The 18643-nt window shown below is 36.7% G+C and overlaps 1 protein-coding gene across 1 annotated transcript in view; it reads right to left on the bottom strand.

Annotated features, from left to right (window-relative positions):
• Positions 1 to 535: 535 nt before the first annotated feature.
• LRRC72 (leucine rich repeat containing 72) overlaps positions 536 to 18643 on the bottom strand; it is a 42149-nt gene continuing 24041 nt past the window's right edge. The window contains exons 5-9 of the mRNA XM_047097681.1: positions 18362 to 18472; positions 9637 to 9726; positions 8817 to 8969; positions 2240 to 2267; positions 536 to 731 (exon numbers count right to left, since the gene is read on the bottom strand). Coding sequence (XP_046953637.1) covers positions 566 to 731; positions 2240 to 2267; positions 8817 to 8969; positions 9637 to 9726; positions 18362 to 18472 — 548 coding nt within the window. The 3' untranslated portion in view covers positions 536 to 565. The remainder of the gene's footprint in view (positions 732 to 2239; positions 2268 to 8816; positions 8970 to 9636; positions 9727 to 18361; positions 18473 to 18643) is intronic.

Genomic DNA, 18643 nt, shown 5'->3' with positions numbered 1-18643 from the left:
AGGTTTCAGGATAGGCACAGCTCAGACCACTAGCCCACACGCAGAACTGGCAAATGCCTTCAAAGATGAGATAAAACGACAATAGACTGGATAAAATAAATTGTGGTATGATCATACAATGGAATACCGTACAGCAATGAGAATGATAGGGCTATTGAGTAAAAGTAATTCAACTTTTGTGATTCCATTTATATGCCTTTCAAAGACACACACAATTAATTTATGGTTTAGAAATCATAACAGTGGCTAGGTAATAGGTAATAAGAGTGGTAACAGGAGTGAGGAGGCACTTCACGTGCTGGTGATAGTCTATTTCTTGTTCTAGGACTGCTGTTACCCGCACATGTTCATTTTTTGAAAACTGTTGAGCTGAACATTTAATGATTTGTGTACATTTCCATATACGTGTATTACTTCAGCAAAAATTTAAAATGTGTAGGAATTGTATTGGTGTTTCTGTTACATTCACATATTTCAAATAATATACTAAATATACAATATACTTAATCACAGAGAAGTTTAATGAAGAACTGGAAACCACTAGGCTTTCTACAGATACCAGGGTTTATCTCAGTGTAATGGTGACCATTTGAGCAGATTCTGTGCCTTTCTCATCAAGGTATTTTTCCTCTCGTGTTGGAACTGTGTCCCAGTTGAGGGAGGTAATAGCCATAGTTGATCTCTTCATGGACCTTACAAATACAGCATCTTCTGGGTCATCAAACACAGTTCTGCAAAAATGGCAGTCATGTCAGACAAAAAAGTCATTAAGCCAAAGTGAAATTTTGATTTAAACAAATAAATGAAATCTTGCCATTTGCAAGAACATGGATGGAACTAGAATGTATTACGCTAAGTGAAATGTTACTCAAGAAAGACAAATACAGAATTTCACTCATATGTGGAGTTTAAGAAACAAAACATGAACATAGGGGAAGGGAAGGAAAAATAAGATAAAAACTGACAGGGAGGCAAACCATAAGGGACTCTTAACTATAGAGAACAAACTGAGGGTTGTTGGAGAGAAGTCGGGTGGGGAGATGGGCTAAATGGGCATTAAGGAGGGCATTTGTTGGGATGAGCACTGGGTGTTATATGTAAATGATGAATCAGTAAATTCTACTCCGAAACCATTATTATACTATACGTTAACTAACTTGGATTTAAATTAAAAAATAAATAAGGAAACAACCCCCCCCCCAAATGCCATATTTTTCTGTGTTATTGGTAGCATAGTACCACTAACAACTCTTCGCTTCTACTGATAAATGACTTTCAGACTAAGGAATGCTATTTTTATTGTTTATATTGTTTATTTTTAAAATACAGTTTTTAAATATATTTGGGATTGGCTATTCCACATTCATATGTTCATGATTTAAAACCAGTGTTAAATGAGATTATTAAACTATTTGTAGATGTCATATGCTTATTAGTATCTTAACTATATTTTATTAGAAAGTTGCTATTTCTCTACATTATGCTATATTTTATTATTTTTTAAATTTTTTGTTAAAAAAATTTTTTTTATTATTTTTGAGAGAGTGAGGGGGAAAGGTGTAGAGGGGAGGGGGGGAAGAAGAGGGTCCAAAGTGGGCTCTGTGCTGACAGCAGAGAGCCCAACATGGGGCTTAAACTCACGTACTGTGAGATCATGACCTGAACCGAAGCTGGATTCTTAACTGACTGAGCCACCCAGCTGCCCGTACATTATGCTATATTTTATAAGTGTTCTTGGCAATAATATTTTTCAATCCTGAATCCAAAGGAAAAAAAAAATACCTAAGTGTAAAATTTAAAAAGAATTAATGACTTTAAAATTCATCAATGTTCTTGAATTGGAAATGTTTTTCATAGTTTAATGAAGTATTTACTTTTGAAAATATAAATTCCCATGAATATAAAATGTTAATCTACATATCTGCTTTCACTGAACATATTTAGAGGAACATTAAACATTTGTAATTTGCTAATAATTCTTAGGTTTTATTTTTTATGCACCAAATCAGCTTTTCATTTATTTCTGGTTATAATAATAATATTAAAAACCTAAATATGTAAAATATGAATAAATAGCTTGAACTTATTTATCACAGAAAGACAGAAGTTTTTCTCATCTATTGAAGAGTTAGTCGTTTTTTTAACTCATTAAAATCTATTTGGGAAATGAAGATAATTTAAAGTCAATACAATTATGAAATAATTTGATAATAAAAGTAAAGTTAAAAAAATCACTTACTTGTCTACATTATTCGCAAATGAAAAATCTATAAAAAAAATACATTTCTAAGTTAGTATTTTCCAAATAATTATTCAGCTTTTTAAAACAGTAAAACTGTGCTATAAAGGAAAAGTCTAGAGCACAACTCTCTGATTTTTGAATGGCCATTTAGATAAATAATTCAATCCATCAAAAATGCCTTGACGCTTAAGCTCAAATTGAACTTTTCTCTTAGTTATAGTGCCTTAGGTTTGCCTTAGGTTTGAAGCAAGTTCTTTAGTTCAATACAGTTCTCAAAACTCTGAGAACAGAATGCTTAATCAATTAAGTTACCAGTGGAATCCAAGTGGGGATTTTTGTAATTATGATATTGAGTCTCATGTGCAGAAAGTGATCCTTTTTCTCAGATAGACACATGAATCTATAAATGGACTACCAGACCAAATGAGGAGAACTATTTAGGGCAGTTTAAACCTTTTGAATTCTTGGCATTAACTTCAAAGAAATAGAATAAACAAATCCTAGATCACAAGAATCTCCATCTTCCCTAGCTTTGGAGCTCAAAGGCTAGTCCACAAAGCCGGGATTTCTTATGGTATCTTCCAGAGACTGTCATTGCTTTGTTCATTCCTCTCCAGAGGCCTGGTGCCAGGCCAGACGTGGAATGTACCAGCACCTGTTGGGCCACCAAAGCCCACAATACCACAAGCAGCAGGGAGCACATAGCCCCTGCCTTAGAGGAGTTCATGGAATTGTTCCCTTCACAAATGGCTGATCATTCCATTTCTGATTTCCCCAGTCTCTCTTGCTGCATTTTTTTAAGAATTTACATTTTACTTACTTATTTATTTATTTATTTATTTATTTATTTATTTATTTATAAGTAATCTCTATACCCATCATGGGGCTCGAACTCACGACCCTGTGATCAAGAGTCCTGTGCTCTTCTGACTGAGCCAGCCAGGCACCCCTTCTATATGTTTTAATTATAAAATGCTCATTTTGCTGATAATGAATATAAACTAGAAGATAGTAGAAAGTGAAATCTTCCTTTGATCTTTCTCATTCCTCTTACCAGAGGGATCACTATTAAGAGTTTTGTATGTAGATTTCCAGCCTCCTATGTGCATATACATGTGTACTCACATATGTGAACTCAGTTCCAATTTTGTCATACTCTGCATTTTATTAGTCCATGATGTATTTTTCTTATACTCAATACCCCATGGAATAATTCTAAAGTGCAATGGTTCATGTTGTAGGAATGTTCCATCACTTAATATTCTTCTATGAAGGACCATTCGGTGTTTTCATTATTTTTTCTTTTACTTAGAATGTTTCATTGAGCAGCTTTATACATAAATCTTTGTTTTTATGTGCAAATACTTTTGCAAAAGAGGCTTCAAATTTAAATGCTGTTTTGAATGGTTTGCACATTTTATATGTTGGTGGATGCTGCCATATGGCCAAGAAGGTTGAACTAATTTACACTCCCACCAATAATTTATAAGTTGTGCTTTTTTCTCCCTTAATCTTTACTAACCTTCTCAACGTTTGCATATCTGCAGGATGAAATTGATATCTCATTGTTTTATTTTCCATTTATTTGGTCACTAGTAAGGCTGATTATGAGACATCACATTTATTTCCTTCTCTAAATGTCTTGTTCATAGCTTTTGCCACTTTTTTTTTTTAAATTTGGAGTTTACAAATTGATTTATAGGAATCCTTTAATATAATAGGAATTAGCTTTTGCCTATTGTATATATTGCAAAGATTTTCTTTTAATTTTGTTCCTATATCATATAATGGTTGTCATTTTTATGTAGTTTAAATCTGTCAACTTTTCATTTTTATGGCCCTGAGTTTTGTGCAAAGCTTTGATTGTACTTCGTCTCCTTGGGATTATAAAAGTTGTTTTTTTTTTCCCCCATGTACTTTTCAACTCATTTATATTTAGATATTTAATCTCTCTGGAATTTATTTTTCCTTATGATGTCTCCTGAAGAAAGTGGTTTTTGTTTATTTCTTTGGCGCAGGACTGCTCCATGGCACAACTCCAGTGTCCCCCAGTCATGGCTTCCAAAACCTGCTCTGCTGACTGTTGATTTTTGCCTTCACAAATTCTTCTGACTCTGCAGTTTTCTCAATTGCCAACCAATCTCGAGTTCTCACATTGACCGCTGGTACCTCTCTGAGGCTTCATGCACAAATAGCACTTGGCATTTGCTTTCCTGGATGTGCCTCATGTCGTTGCTACTCAGAGTCAGGGATGTTTTTAAGGCCTGGATTCCCAAGGCTTCGATCCCCCAGCTCAAAAGTTTTAATTTTTACTTTTGTCTGGATTCTGGCCTCCCTGTCTTATATCTGGATTCACCCACTCTGGTGAACTATCCATTTGCTAAATAGTCTACATGAATTTTGTTGTTGTTGTTGTTGTTTTCTTCTTCTCTCTTCCTGAGTAACACGCCTCAGCTGCTAGGCCTAGGCTCTGGGACATCATCCTCAGCTTGGTCTTAGCCCTGCAGTTCCATCTTGTTTGGGGGAGAAGAGCAAATACAGAAATCCAGCAGTTTTACTTAGACCACTACTAGTCATTTAAAAATGTTATTGATATTTTCATTTATTTTAATCTCCCTCAATGGCTATCCCTATTTAGGTAGTTGGTGGGAAATCCCCCAATGTCTACTTCCTTAAAGCCGTATAAAAGCCCACAGCGTTTTGATTCTGAAGTTATTGGTGATCATGCAATAAGCATGATAATTAATGGAAATCGGTTCATGTCTTCTACCCATTTTACAAGGATGGATAGGTGGCATTTGAAGAAACTACAAGTTGACCTTACTTCTCAAGCTGTTAGAATATAATTGGTTTCTTTCCCAGTATAAGGTTAAAGATAATGAAATCAAAACGTGGTGTTAAGATTACCTTATGAACAATTTTAAGTATGGTTTCTTCCCAGTTAAAGAATTCAGAGTCCTAAATGTGCATGTCACAGCAAGATGAGATTTATATCAAAACAAATATAGAAACTATAAAACTGTAAGACATATTTTAAAAAACTTACATAGTGGGTTTTATTAGTTTCATTGTACATGTTCAGTTATTAAGATAAGCTAAAGTAAGCCAGGCTAAAGTATTGGGCTAAAAATACCATTTAGTTGCTCTGATATATTGGCATTTTGTAGGAAATGAGTAGATTAGGGTCATCCTAAGTTTTAGGAGGGCTATAGGTAACATAGCTATGAATTCAGAAGAACAACTCTCAGGTGCAGTGAAACACTCTCCGTATTCTTTCTTCCTCTGATTTCATTTTTGAAGGTTTAATATGAAAAGTAATAAAGAGAACAAAAGGATAATAGTTTTTTTTCTGCAATCTCGTTGCACTAAAGAAAGGTAAAGTGCTAAAGGTAGTGTTCAACTGTCTTCCTCATACTTGTAATAACAGTAGCGCTGAAAAACAGATGGAATGTCTTACATTGTTTTTAAGAGTGTGTTACCTATTTTTAAGAGTGGAGATTTTCTATCCAGAGATTCACTTCCTGCCATAGCATGGCTCACTTGCACTAATCTGATAACATTCAGTTTGGGTATCTTACATGAAGTGAAAGAAAAACCTAGGAGGAGACTAATAGAACAGTTCAGTTTTTATCACGTCCTTCATATGTGTCAGATCAGGTGGTGGCAGTGTGTGTATATAATGAGTGTGTGTATAAGAGTCGTGACAGCCAGAGGAAGATATTGTCTGTTTTAAAATATCTTTAAAATATCCCTAGTTTAAAAATCAGAAAGCTGAAACAAATTAGGGTCAAGATTAATAAAACTTCTACTTACTAGCACAGCTGGTATTCAAACCTAGAGGGAATCTGATCCCAAAGCTTGTGTTCTTGCCTCTATGCTAGTTGTTCTCTAACTGGGGTGTATATCAGAGTCACCTGAAAGGCTTGTTAAAACAGCTTTCTGGGTCCCATCTTTGAGTTTCTAATTTAGTCGATCTCTTTTGGGACAAGAATTTGTATTGGTCACAAGTTCTTATGCGATGTTGCTGTTACTGGTTTAGGAACCACACTTTGAGAACCACTGCTCTACACTCTACTGCATCTAGAACACGTCCTATGGACATTTCTTCCATTCTCTGGGACATGCAGTGGGTAAAGGGACAAGTTTAATGACATCTTGTGGAAACAGTCATACAGATTGATGCATTCTACAATTTAACCGGCCTGGTCCCTAAAAGAGTTGTGGAAACAAACTGCAAAATTTTTAAATTTAAAAAGAGTAAAGGTCCGTAACAACCACATGTTGTTAGGAAATTTAATTGGATTCTGGTTTGAAATTGGATTCTGCTATAGCAGCCATCTTGGAACAACTGGGAACATTTGAATATGTATCATTATGTATTAAATAGTATGAGTACACTCATAGTTAGTTTTTTAGGTATGATAATGTCATTGGGGCCAAATAGAAGAATGCCCTTATTTTTAAACTTAGAGGCTAAATTATTTAGAAGTGAAGAGTCGTGATACCTGTTACTGAAACATCTAAATGGTTCAGTGGTATTTTGAGGTTTTCCAGTTAACATGGAGATTGGGGATGGCCAATCAGATGTAAGTAGAAGCTTCTGAGGAGGTCGTTCTTGAATAAAAAGGCAAAGCCTCATTTATGAAGGGTGGTGAATATGACAGAATATTAACAATTATTGAATATGTAAGTGACATTCTTTCAACTTTTCCTATGTTTTGAAATTTTCAAGTGACATTCTTTCAACTTTTCCTATGTTTTGAAATTTTCACATTAAAAAGTTGAGAGGAAAGTCTTAATTTTGCCATTCTTTTCCTCTTGCTCATTTAAAAAAATGTTTTATTTTTGATAGGGTGTGCAAGCATGAGTGGGGGAGGGGGAGAGAGAGAGAGGGAGACAGAAGATCTGAGGCCAGCTCCGTGCTGACAGAAGAGAGATGGATGCAGGGGTCGAACCAGGGAACTGTGAGATCATGACCTGAGTTGAAGTTGGATGCTTAGCTGACTGAGCCACTCAGGTATCCCTCTTGCTCATTTTTGACTAGCTTAGCTAGTTGTAGAATTTTTGGTTGACAATTACTTTTCCTCAGCATTTTAAAAGCATTGGATCTGGGGCACCTGGGTGGCTCAGTCAGTTAAGCATGTGACTTCGGCTCAGGTCATGATCTCGTGATCCATGAGTTCGAGCCCCGTGTTGGGCTCTGTGCTGACAGCTCAGAGCCTAGAGCCTGCTTGGGATTCTGACTCCCTCGCTCTCAGCCCCTCCCTGGCTCATGCTCTGTCACTCTCTGGCTCTCAAAAATAAATAAACATTTAAAAAAAAAAATTTTTTTTTTAAAGGCATTGGATCACTGTCTTCTGACTTCCATAATTGCAGTTGGGAAGTTTATTGTGAATCTATAACTTATTATGCTATAGGTAATCTACATTTTCATTCTATTTTTAGATCATTTTGCCTTTGGTGTGGATTTTTGACATTGTTATATATTATTTATGTCTTTGGATTAATTTTTTGTGGTAAATCTAAAGGGTCATATCATTTGTCAAATTTGGAAAATCCTTAGTTGTTATCACCTCAGACATCAACTTATGCCCAGTTTCTCTATTGTTTTCCTTCAGGATTACTAAACTGATGCTGGATCTTCTGTTTCTAATGTCTCCTTGTCTCAACAGCTAATTAATATTTTCTATCTCTTGCTTTCTCTATACTATGTTCTGGGTAATTTCTTTAAAATCTTTTTCCATTTTAATATTTTTTTCCTTTTCTAGAAAAAAAAATTTTTTTTTTTTTTTTTGCTTGTGGTTTTGCAAATCTATGTCATCTCTTTGGCACAGTGTCATGAGTAAAAGGGTTTTGTCTTTGCATCTTTTTTGTACCTCCTTGTGAGGCCTGGCTGTATAGCAGTCACCTTGTAACCATAAATCACACTGTGAATAGAACAAAAGATAGATGTATTCTTAAATACTGATGATATCATTGAACTGTGCACTAACCCTGAACACCCTCCCTTTGTACTATTTGCTGTGTGAGAAAAATCTCTATTTCCTTAAGTCAGTGAAGTTGGATTGCTGTTACATGTAAGAAATTAATTTCTAACTAACGAAACATCACTGAAAATATTCAAATTCTACTTGTGTATAATGAGTGTGTGTATATGAATCCAACTTAAATAGTAACAGTGATTATTTCTGGGTGAAGGAATTGTAGATGATCTTTATTTCTTCTTAATATTTTTGCCATATTATCAACAACTTATAGCTTTAATTGGTGAAACTGTCCAGTGATAGTGGTAATAATAATAAACAAAGCTTATTTACTGAGCCTTTTATAGTCACTAGATACTAAAGGAAGAATTTCAAGGTAATATCTCATTATTATCACATTACCTCATTTAATTTAATATACATAAACAGATAAAATTGCATATCACTTTAATTGGACTAATAAAATTGGAGAATATTTATTCACCATGTAGGGGCTTAGCTTATTGTCAGTTGCAGCCATTATTATTATAATCAAAGTAACCAAAAGTCTGAGGAATTTTAATTTCATTTTTCTTCTGTTTTCAAAATACCTGGAGGTATTCTCTGAGCTGGTTTTTGCTTAAACGGTGATCTAGGATTCCAGGAGGCATCTGCTTTTCCTCTGAATGCTATTGATTGAACAATATGAGCCTTTTTGTGATTAAAAATGGTGATCATTGATCTTCTTTCCTTCTCTGTAACTTCTGACAAATGCAAATAGTAATGTTACTTCGTAGCATTATAGAGAAGCAGAGAGATTCAGAAGATAATTGAACACTTGGAAAAATGTGTTTATCTGAACTATGTCATATGTGAACATCCTGTCAGAACTGCGAAGGGCTATCACAGTTATTTCCTTGGAGGTAAAAGAGGCCCCCTAAAGGGTAAAATGTAACATGGTGAGGTTATTTTTGTGGTTCATATAAATGGACATACTAGTTCATCTACAATGTCTAAAGGTGTGTTCACAAAGAAATTATCATTGATTATATATGTCTTAATATATATATTTACAGGATTTCAAAGAAAACAATTTTTAGAACTTAAATAGGCCTTAAGAGATTTAGTCCATTTCTCTCATTTTTGAAATAAAACACTAAAATGCTAGGGATAAATGATTTGGCATCCAACACATTTATGTCAAAATCAGGGCAAGGAGACCGATCCTTATGCTCAGTTAGATGGCCTTTTCAATACAGTGATCAAGAGAAATAATTCCTAAGCTAGGGAAAATTTCAGAGCAAACATTTTGAAAATAACTAATTGAAAGTCCATTTATAAAGAAAATTATTTTCAAAGACTTTCAGCATTTTTAAGCTAGTGAGCTAGAAGACTGCCTTTCACTTATTTCTCTGCAAGAGGTGTCCTTACGATTTCGATCAAGCAACTCTACTCCTGGAAGGTGGTAGATTATATATAAACGGTACAGGTTATATTGGCACAAAGGGTTTTGGTAGAGACCTGCAAAGAGAGAATCCAAGTTAAGATGTCAGATTTCAAAACAGGTTTCATGTATCACTTGCTAAAATATGGGAAATTGCAGAATTAATACGAAACATAAGAACATGTAAAACTCTGCTCCATGGACCAAACCAACGGCCCCACTAAAACTCACTTTTCAGAGCGGCCCCTTTTTTTCCCATTTGTTAAATACACTCATCCAACAAATATTTCCTGAGTGCTTACTGTATACTAAGAATGGTCCTAGGTGCTGGGGACATAGCGTCTACCCCATCTACCACAAATGATGAAAATTTTAACATGGCCATAATAAGTTAATTAGTAAAGAAACGACAAGATAGCAGCTCTGCGGAGCCTTAATGCTGCTGTCTGCTGAAGTATTTGTTCCCTCGGTTCTCTTCTAGTCTCAAAGGTCACAAAGGTGGCTGTGTGGAGACGGGCAGAGATGCAGTACACTGATCTAATATCGTGTTCTTCCTCCACTTTAAACCATTGCACGCAGTTCAGATTACATAAATACCAGTGGCGGCTTCAGAGCTCAGCAGGAGCACAGCTGAACAGGTGCTGATCTTGCGTCTTGTTTACCTCTGGCCAGAAGCACGTGCTTCTGATTTCCTTTACGCAGGTGCTGTGATACCTAATGAATCATGCCGTCTAGTACGGTGGCCGGAGGTGGGAGGCAAGCGCATGTGGAAGAGCTCCTGGCGTTTCTGACGTCACATACTTTAGACAGCAGCGTACAGGTGCATTTAAAAATTTTTTCAACTAAAGTTGTGAGAGTTTTATTTTCGTGGAAAGAGTAAAGTATCTTCCCTCTTCTTCCCTAGGTGTGTGAAACAGGGTTACTTTAATACAATGTGAAAGAAAGCTTTCATGATTTCCACTTGAATATCTTTAGCTACTGGATTCTGCCAACGTGCAATTTCTAGAAAAACACTTCGGGAAGATACATCTGGTGAGGAGAACCACCAGATGGCAGTAGTAGAAAGAGTTCCAGCCGTTGTGCGACTACATCGCTATCACAAAATGGGGCTCGTGTACTGTACATGTTAAATTTAGGAGTAGTGCTCTAGCATTGGACTGTAAAATACAGAGACGCTTGATAAAAGCATGAAAACCTTAAGCATCGTAAGCCCAGGAAAGAACAGTTGGCAACATGAAGAAGGTGAGGGAGTGCTTCAAAGACAATGAACTATTTTGATAAAAACTGAAAAAGTTGATCATCTGGATGTTTTCCCTGTAGGTTATAAGACATTTTGATATTTATCATATAAACACAAACTTTTCTGGCTAATGAAACCATTACATGTAGCTATTCCCTGTGGAAAACTTGAGCTTTACAGGGACTTAAAGTAGGCAGTGGAAGACACCTGGTACATAATAAACAGAAGCAATCAGAATGAGGAAGGCATAAAAGAAAATGTAGATCCAGGAGCAACAAAGAATTTAAAAGAAAGGAAATATGTATGCATTGGGGGAAATAAGAGGAAAAAATGAAATGGAAAATTTTCAAGATTTCTTGAGTGACAAAAATGGTTTAAATTGTTAACTTGAAAGGAATTTAAAGTGGTAACAAATAATTATTACTACTGAACAGGGAATAGGACAGATGTATATTAAACCAGTAATAAGGACAGGTTTTAAAAGATCCACAGGGATCATGCATTGGAGCCAGAAAGAGAAAAGAACATCCTTCAAGGATGTAAAAGCAAAACACAATTGTTTTTAATGAGAGTTTAGGAGGAAGAAAAAGTCACAGATGCTTCAGTGCGGAAGCCTGTTCTTTGGTTACCGTGTTGGAGAATCACATCTGATGCTTCATAACCCTATCGTACATTAAAGTGGGGGGGGGGAGGGATAGTCTGCCGTCACCTGTGATGTAAATCGAAAATGTAGCTATGACGTTTCCTCTTGGTACACCCTTCCCATTCTCTTTTCCCTCTGAGAACATTCCTATTTCATTTCTTTTGGCTTTTTTTCCTAGCCTTAAGTAACTTCTTTATGGAAATTGAAAACCAAGCTTCAGCTCAACAAAACATACAATTTAGATTTACTGCTGTTAGATTACTTATAAAGAAGGTGTCTCAATACTGAAGCCTTGATGCGTTCATTGTGGCTCACCATTTATCTCATTCTAAAGTAAAATCTAGGTGACAGCAAGTCAGAACGCTGGGCTCTTAGCCCAGCCTCTGCTTAAATTAACTTTAAAAAATAGAATTAAATCGTTTGAGAGGCATTTCATCTTTACGATTTTTCACTTTGTTTTTCCTTGCTGTTAAGTTTTAGAAAGAAGCAATCTTATTTCCAAACTTTTCCCCCCCCCCCCTCCATACTATTAAACACTCAACATTTTGGATTTATGAGTTTTGGATTGATGCTGTAAAATTACCATAAATTAAGTTTCTAAGATATGAAATCAGTTTCCTGTGTCTGAAAGTTCTGAAAGCCTTCCATGATGTATGGGTACATTCCTTTAGAAACTATGAAGCAAAATTGCTTACACTTTCACTTTCAATAGGTTAATACTATTTAATCCACTTTCCCTCTAGGCTACTTATAGAGTACACCTCGGTGGCGCCAGCACTGTCTTGCTTATCTTAATTTGGGATTCTGAGTCTCAGCAATTTACATTTATCCAATAATATATCAAAATGTCTTTACTACCTTACTGCACAGCTTGAATTACATGAGTCACATGTACGAAGCTACTCCTTGAAACAGAAGAGAAAAAAGTTATCTAAATAATTGGCTTCAGTTAATTTTTTAAAACTTTTAAAGCTAAATTGAAAACCATCATTTACATGAACATTAAGGGTTTTAAGACCCCCTTTGAAGAAAGTTGATGTGATTAATAATGTACCAACATGTTCGCTTAATAGATGGGGAAAATGATACAGGGAAGTTAAAAGCAGTTATGTTCTGTGTCTGTGCAGAACAGCCTGCAGAAGCGAGTTCAGCTGGCAATGGTCACACACTAAGATTCTGAGGTTCTGGCTCAAGGTTACTTAGCAAGGGCAGCATCTCCGTTGTTTACCACCGTCTTACTTTAACAAGATCTGTGGGCCACTGCACACCACATGCTCATATTGAATATGGAAATCATCCCTGATTATTAAAAGGCAAACCTGGACTAAAGTAGGGGATGAAGACAGTAGAGGGGTCAGAATATTCTCTTCTTCAAGACAAACAGCAAAGACCCATTTGGCTCTTGTTATTGGGTGGATTGTTTTGTTTTGTTGTTTGGGAGGGGTGGTCCTGATGGGGTTTGGAGGGGTGGCAGGTGTTCGGAGCTGATGGCCAAGAAAGAATTTTTGAAGACATTTTTGGTGCAAAAAGGTGATTTTTATTAAAGCTCAGGGACAGGACCTGTGGGCAGAAAGAGCTGCACTGGAGTTGTGAAGAATGACTGCTTATAGACCGTGGAGTTGGGAGAGATGAAGTCAGGAGGAAGTTTCTTAAAGGGATTCCATATGCTAAAGAAGGTTCATTTACTGGAGGCCTAGCTTTTGTCAAGCTGAGGTCGTTTTTTCCTCTAGCAAAGCTTAATCATTGAGACGGTAGGGAGTTCCTGGAGAAGGCTATCGATAAGATTGCTTTTTTTTTTTTTTTTTTTTTTAATTTACTAAGATATTTGTAAACTGATGGAGACTGTTAGTGTAACTGTTTGTTTTCTGCCCTTTCCTTTGTTCTTGGGCAGCTGGGAGTGCCTGGGGAATGTCACATCCCACCTGGGGGCCCAGGTGGTGTAGGTGGTGTCAGCTTGCCTTACACTCCCTCATCAGTCCCACTTGAGCCATTTCAGATAGAGGCTCGAAGGCAGAGGCCATCAAGATCATAGCCCCACCCTGATCTCAGTGTCCCTCTTCAGCCCCTGTCTATTTGCCATCTGCAGTGGACAGGGGCCAAGTGGAAAAGGATAGAAAACGTTGAAGATGGAGTCTGAAGAAAATGGAGACCGTCTCTTGAAAGGGTCACTCTGTCTCTAATGGTGAATCCATAAAGGGCTTCTGGGAAGCAAATCTTAAAAATTATGCAATGCTGGGGCGCCTGGGTGGCTCAGACGGGTTAAGCGTCTGACTTCAGTTCAGGTTCATGAGTTCGAGCCCCGCGTTGGGCTCTGTGCTGACAGTTCAGAGCCTGGAGTCTGCTTCTGATTCTGTCTCCCTCTCTCTGCCCTTCCCCTGCTCATGCTCTGTCTCTCTCTATCTCTGTCTCTCTCCCAAAAATAAATCAACATTAATAAAAAAGTATTTAAAAACTTATGCAATGCAGGTGTCTGAATGTACTTCCCAGTAGTGGAGTTTAACGAAACAAAAAATTTGAGAGAAATGAGGAGAGTGAAAGTTTAGGAACAGCAGAATGTAAGTATTTTGTGGCTGCTGCTGGTGGTGTTTTCCTGCTGTGTGCTGGGAGAGACGCAGGGGGACTGAAGGTCAGGGAACATCATTAGCCAGAAAATGGGTCTTTGAAACACGTAGCTCCTGATTTAGAAAGAGTTCACAGAAAGGGAGGGAAGAGGAACATGGAGCTGGAGAGGGAGGGTGTGGAAAGGTAGACCGCCTGGAGAGAAGAGGTGGGGCCCTCCTGACTCAGCCTGGAAGTCAGGAATTCCAGTTTCCAGGACCTCACACTCGGCAGCTGGGGTAGGCCTCCCTGAAGCTCTGGGCCCTGTGTCTCCTGGGCCATCTCTTGGCAATCCTCCTCTTAAACGCCAAAGGAGGGGAAAATGCTGAAATGGATTAGAAGTTTCCCCTCCAGGCTATTTTCTCACCCTCTGAAGAACTTGTAACTGGAGTGGAATAATAACAACACTTTAGCATTTTATACGGTTTTACAACTTGAAAAGGCAAAAATGTTAACACTTGAAAATATATGGATCTCTCATTTTAATTAATGAGCTGAATCTAATCTGTGATTGCAAATGAGGCTCAGAGAAACTTAATCTGAGCACATTACTGCACAAATGCAATTAGTAGTCTAGTACGTGTGAGACTTTTTCCCATATAATATCTTCAACCAAAATGGGGCAAGTGTTCAAAGTGTGCATATTTGCTACCAAAGCTTTTCTACAAATGTTTTATTTTGGGGTAATTGGACATAGCATTCTCTCCCTTTCAAAAAATGATCCCACTACAAGATTCTCATTTGGAACAATTGTAGTCGTGTAACTTGAATTAGATGGCCATGACTGTAAGTAGAGGTCGCTTCAACTGTTGTGACAGGAAATGATAAGGACATTATACGACCAGGCTGGCCAACCTAGAGAACTAGAAAAGGCAACCCCACCTCAGGGCTGATACAACTCTATGCTCACATACTTGCTTAACAAGAGAGACGCAGGGTGGATTTCAGACTCCACTCACTTCTGCACCAAGCACTTTGTTCAGGGCATAATCCTGTTGACTCCGATAGGACAACCTTGATTGGTAACTTCCAAATCTTGTCTTGTAAAATAAATCTGCTTAAATTATTGAGTTCTTACATTTAGCAAATTGTCCATTTAGTTGCACATCAAGTTCCTTCCGCTCTCTAAGAAATATTTAGGCTGAAAGTTATAAAACCATAAGCTCCAGACGGGGTCTTTTTTGTTTACTTTTGTGTTTCCGTGTAGCAGAGGGTCATATAGTGAATGCATGATAAATATTTATTGAATGAATGAATGAATGAATAAATAAATGATAAATATTTATTAAACAAGTGAATGGATTGATGCTAAACAAAGAAACAAGGCATGAGTTTAAATGTTAACATTTCTTAATAGTTTGGTTAAGTCTCTGAGACCTGTGTGCCCACCATTAAAGGGGAAATCATTCTAATCAGATCATAGGATTTTTGTGAAGATTTAAATGAGGCCATGATAAGAAAGCATATTCTCAACAGGAAAGACATTCAAATATGTTGTGATTATAATGATTATTATTTAAAATGTCATTTTTTAAAAAAGTAGGCTTCCTGTCCAGCACAGAGCCTAAAGCAGGTCTTGAACTCAAGATCCTGAGATCAAGACCTGAGCTGAGATCAAGAAGTTGGGTGCTTAACTGACTGAGCCACCCAGGTGCCCCAAGTTGTTTTTCAAATCTATTTACAACTTAGCAGAATTTTCTAGACTGCATGCATCTCAATTCATTATGTAATTTACATAAACCACAGTTATACCATTTTTGTTTTTATTGCTGCTTCAAAATAACATTAATATCAAGAAATGCTTTTTCAAAACATGTCTGACAGAGTTAGCTTACTATTTCAGACAATCTTAAGGGCTAGCTATTAGCCCATTTTATGGAAAAATGAAGGTAAGTGAGAGTTCCAGATCAGTCGTTTAATCCCAGAAACATTTGTTCCTCACAAAAGGGCCAGATAATTCCAATATGCAGGCCAATCCTGACTATTTCACAGACCTTATCACATTTCATAAATAAGCCTGGAGTTATTTGCATGTTAAAAGATGTCTGAGGGGGCAAGACTGCCATGTTGCCAGCTCCAGGGGACAGCATTCAGTGTGTAGGCAATATCAATGCACCCCTTGGACCTGTGCTGTGCAAGAGCTCTGAGAAGAACAAGACAGGAAGTAACCAAAGATGATGAAAACCTAAATAGAGGAAGCAGAAAAGAAAGGGTGGTGATAGATATGTACTAACTAGTGAGTGGGTGAGGATAATAAGGGAGGGCAAATGGTCTTGACCAACTGCCCAGTTTGTGGCCCGAGTTGGTGTGCTGAGGGGAGGGATGGGGTGTAGGAGTCAACTTATATTACTGTTTGTTTCCTAAACATCTGTCTTCAACTTCTTTCCAAAGGGAAAATCAACAAGATTTTAGATTACCAATGACAACAACAACAAAACATAGAGCTCACATGAACTTGGTGTCATTTTAACATTGGGGTTTGAACAACCTACCTATGAGCACCTAAGTCATTTTTTCCCCAATACAGTAGGTGTAACTGATTAGCACTGAAAATATATGAAAACTTTAATTACTCTATGAATTGATCTGATCAGAAACTCCACCATCAACACCATTTTACACATACTCAAAACACTGTTTCAGGCAAGTCTGAGAAATAAATAGAAAATAAATAGGAAAAAAACACATCAACTTCACGACATTATGTAAACAAGTCTCCAAACTCTAAAGTTTGAAAGTCCACTCATTGGGCTGAGTGTCTTTTCCCTTGGTACACCCAAAATAATTTGTCTTCTGTTCTACCTGTGTACAGGCTATTTACCCTTCAAGAGTATAAGCTTATTAGGAATGCAAGCCGGTGCAGCCACTCTGAAAAACAGTATGGAGGTTCCTCAAAAAACTAAAAATAGAACTACCTACGACCCAGCAATTGCACTACTAGGTATTTATCCAAGGAACACAAGGATGCTGTTTTGAAGGGACACATGCACCCCCATGTTTATAGCAGCACTGTCCACAATAGCCAAAGTATGGAAAGAGCCCAAATGTCCATCGACAGATGAATGGATAAAGAAGATGTGGTATGTATACACACACACACACACACACACACTGGAGTGTTACTCGGCAATCGAAAAGAATGAAATATTGCCATTTGTAACTACATGGATGGAACTGGAGGGTATTATGTTAAGTGAAATTAGTCAGAGAAACACAAATATCATATGACTTCACTCATATGAGGACTTTAAGAGACAAAACAGATGAACATAAGGGAAGGGAAACAAAAATAATATATAAACAGGGAGGCGGACAAAACAGAAGAGACTCAAATATGGAGAACAAACTGAGGGTTACTGGAGGGGATGTGGGAGGGGGGTAGGGCTAAATGGATAAGGGGCATTAAGGAATCTACTCCCGAAATCATTGTTGCACTATATGCTAACTAATTTGGATGTAAATTTAAAAAAATAAAATTAAAAAAAATAGTATGAGCTTATTGAGCAAGAACTATGTATTATTTATTTTTCCAACCCATTTCACACTGTCTTCCACTATGTAGGTCACCTCCTTCCTGGGGGTGATTCAGTATACATGAATGAAATTTTCTGTTCACCCACTGGAAAGCTTTAAAAATTTTTAATTTTTTTGGTGTCAGCTTTATTAATATAATTCGCATACCACATACCACTCATTGTTAAGTATTCAATTCATGTTTTTTAGTATATTCAAAGAGTTGTGCAACCATCATCACAGTTGATTTTAAAACATTTCATCACTCCCAAAAGAACCCCTAATTCTTTAGCTATCACTCCCCAGTCCCCCCTTTCCCTCCCAGCAGTGGACAAACAGAAATCTATTTAAAAATAGTGAACTCTCAGTGTTGTTATCACAATAGATGTATGTATTCTGGACACATCACATAAATGGAATCACATAATATGTGCAAACATTTATATTTTAAATAAAACCAAACATACAGGTGTAAACATGTAAATCTTTTGTCACTTTCATCATTTCCCTTTGACATGCCATATCAATTCTCCAAAAAATGTTTTCCACCTGTTATTCTTTCAAAAACATATTTTTAAAACGAATAAGATTTAGTGTTCTTTTCAGGAATATTTAAGTATTTAGTTATACCACTGATCTAATTGAAACTTAAAAAATGCAACCTTTCCTGTGTTACTACTATTTTAACTTATGGCCATATAAATATACAAATGAATACTTAGGCTCTTCAGATTGAGCATTCCCTTTAATTCCTTCACTGTTGCGTCAATGTCCGTTAGCTCATTGTGGTGTAGCAGGAGGATATGCAATGAAGGTAGAGAGTGAAGGCCTGAAAAACATTATTTTGTACAAAATTTTAAATGTTTTTAATGCTAATGAAACATGCCAATTAAACAAAAGCAAAGAATACATTTCAGCTGGTAAAAGGAGTCACTACTAATGATGTGAATTGTCATTGAGAATACAACAAAACATAAGAATTTGAATGATTGAGTGTGAT

Source organism: Lynx rufus, unplaced genomic scaffold, assembly GCF_022079265.1.
Source record: "Lynx rufus isolate CCGP_SWC_20201006 ecotype Redwood Valley unplaced genomic scaffold, mLynRuf1.p SCAF_4, whole genome shotgun sequence".
In the NCBI taxonomy this organism is placed as follows: Eukaryota; Metazoa; Chordata; class Mammalia; order Carnivora; family Felidae; genus Lynx; species Lynx rufus.
The sequence above is the reverse complement of the archived record's forward strand: the minus strand, read 5'-3'. Positions and strand labels throughout refer to the sequence as shown.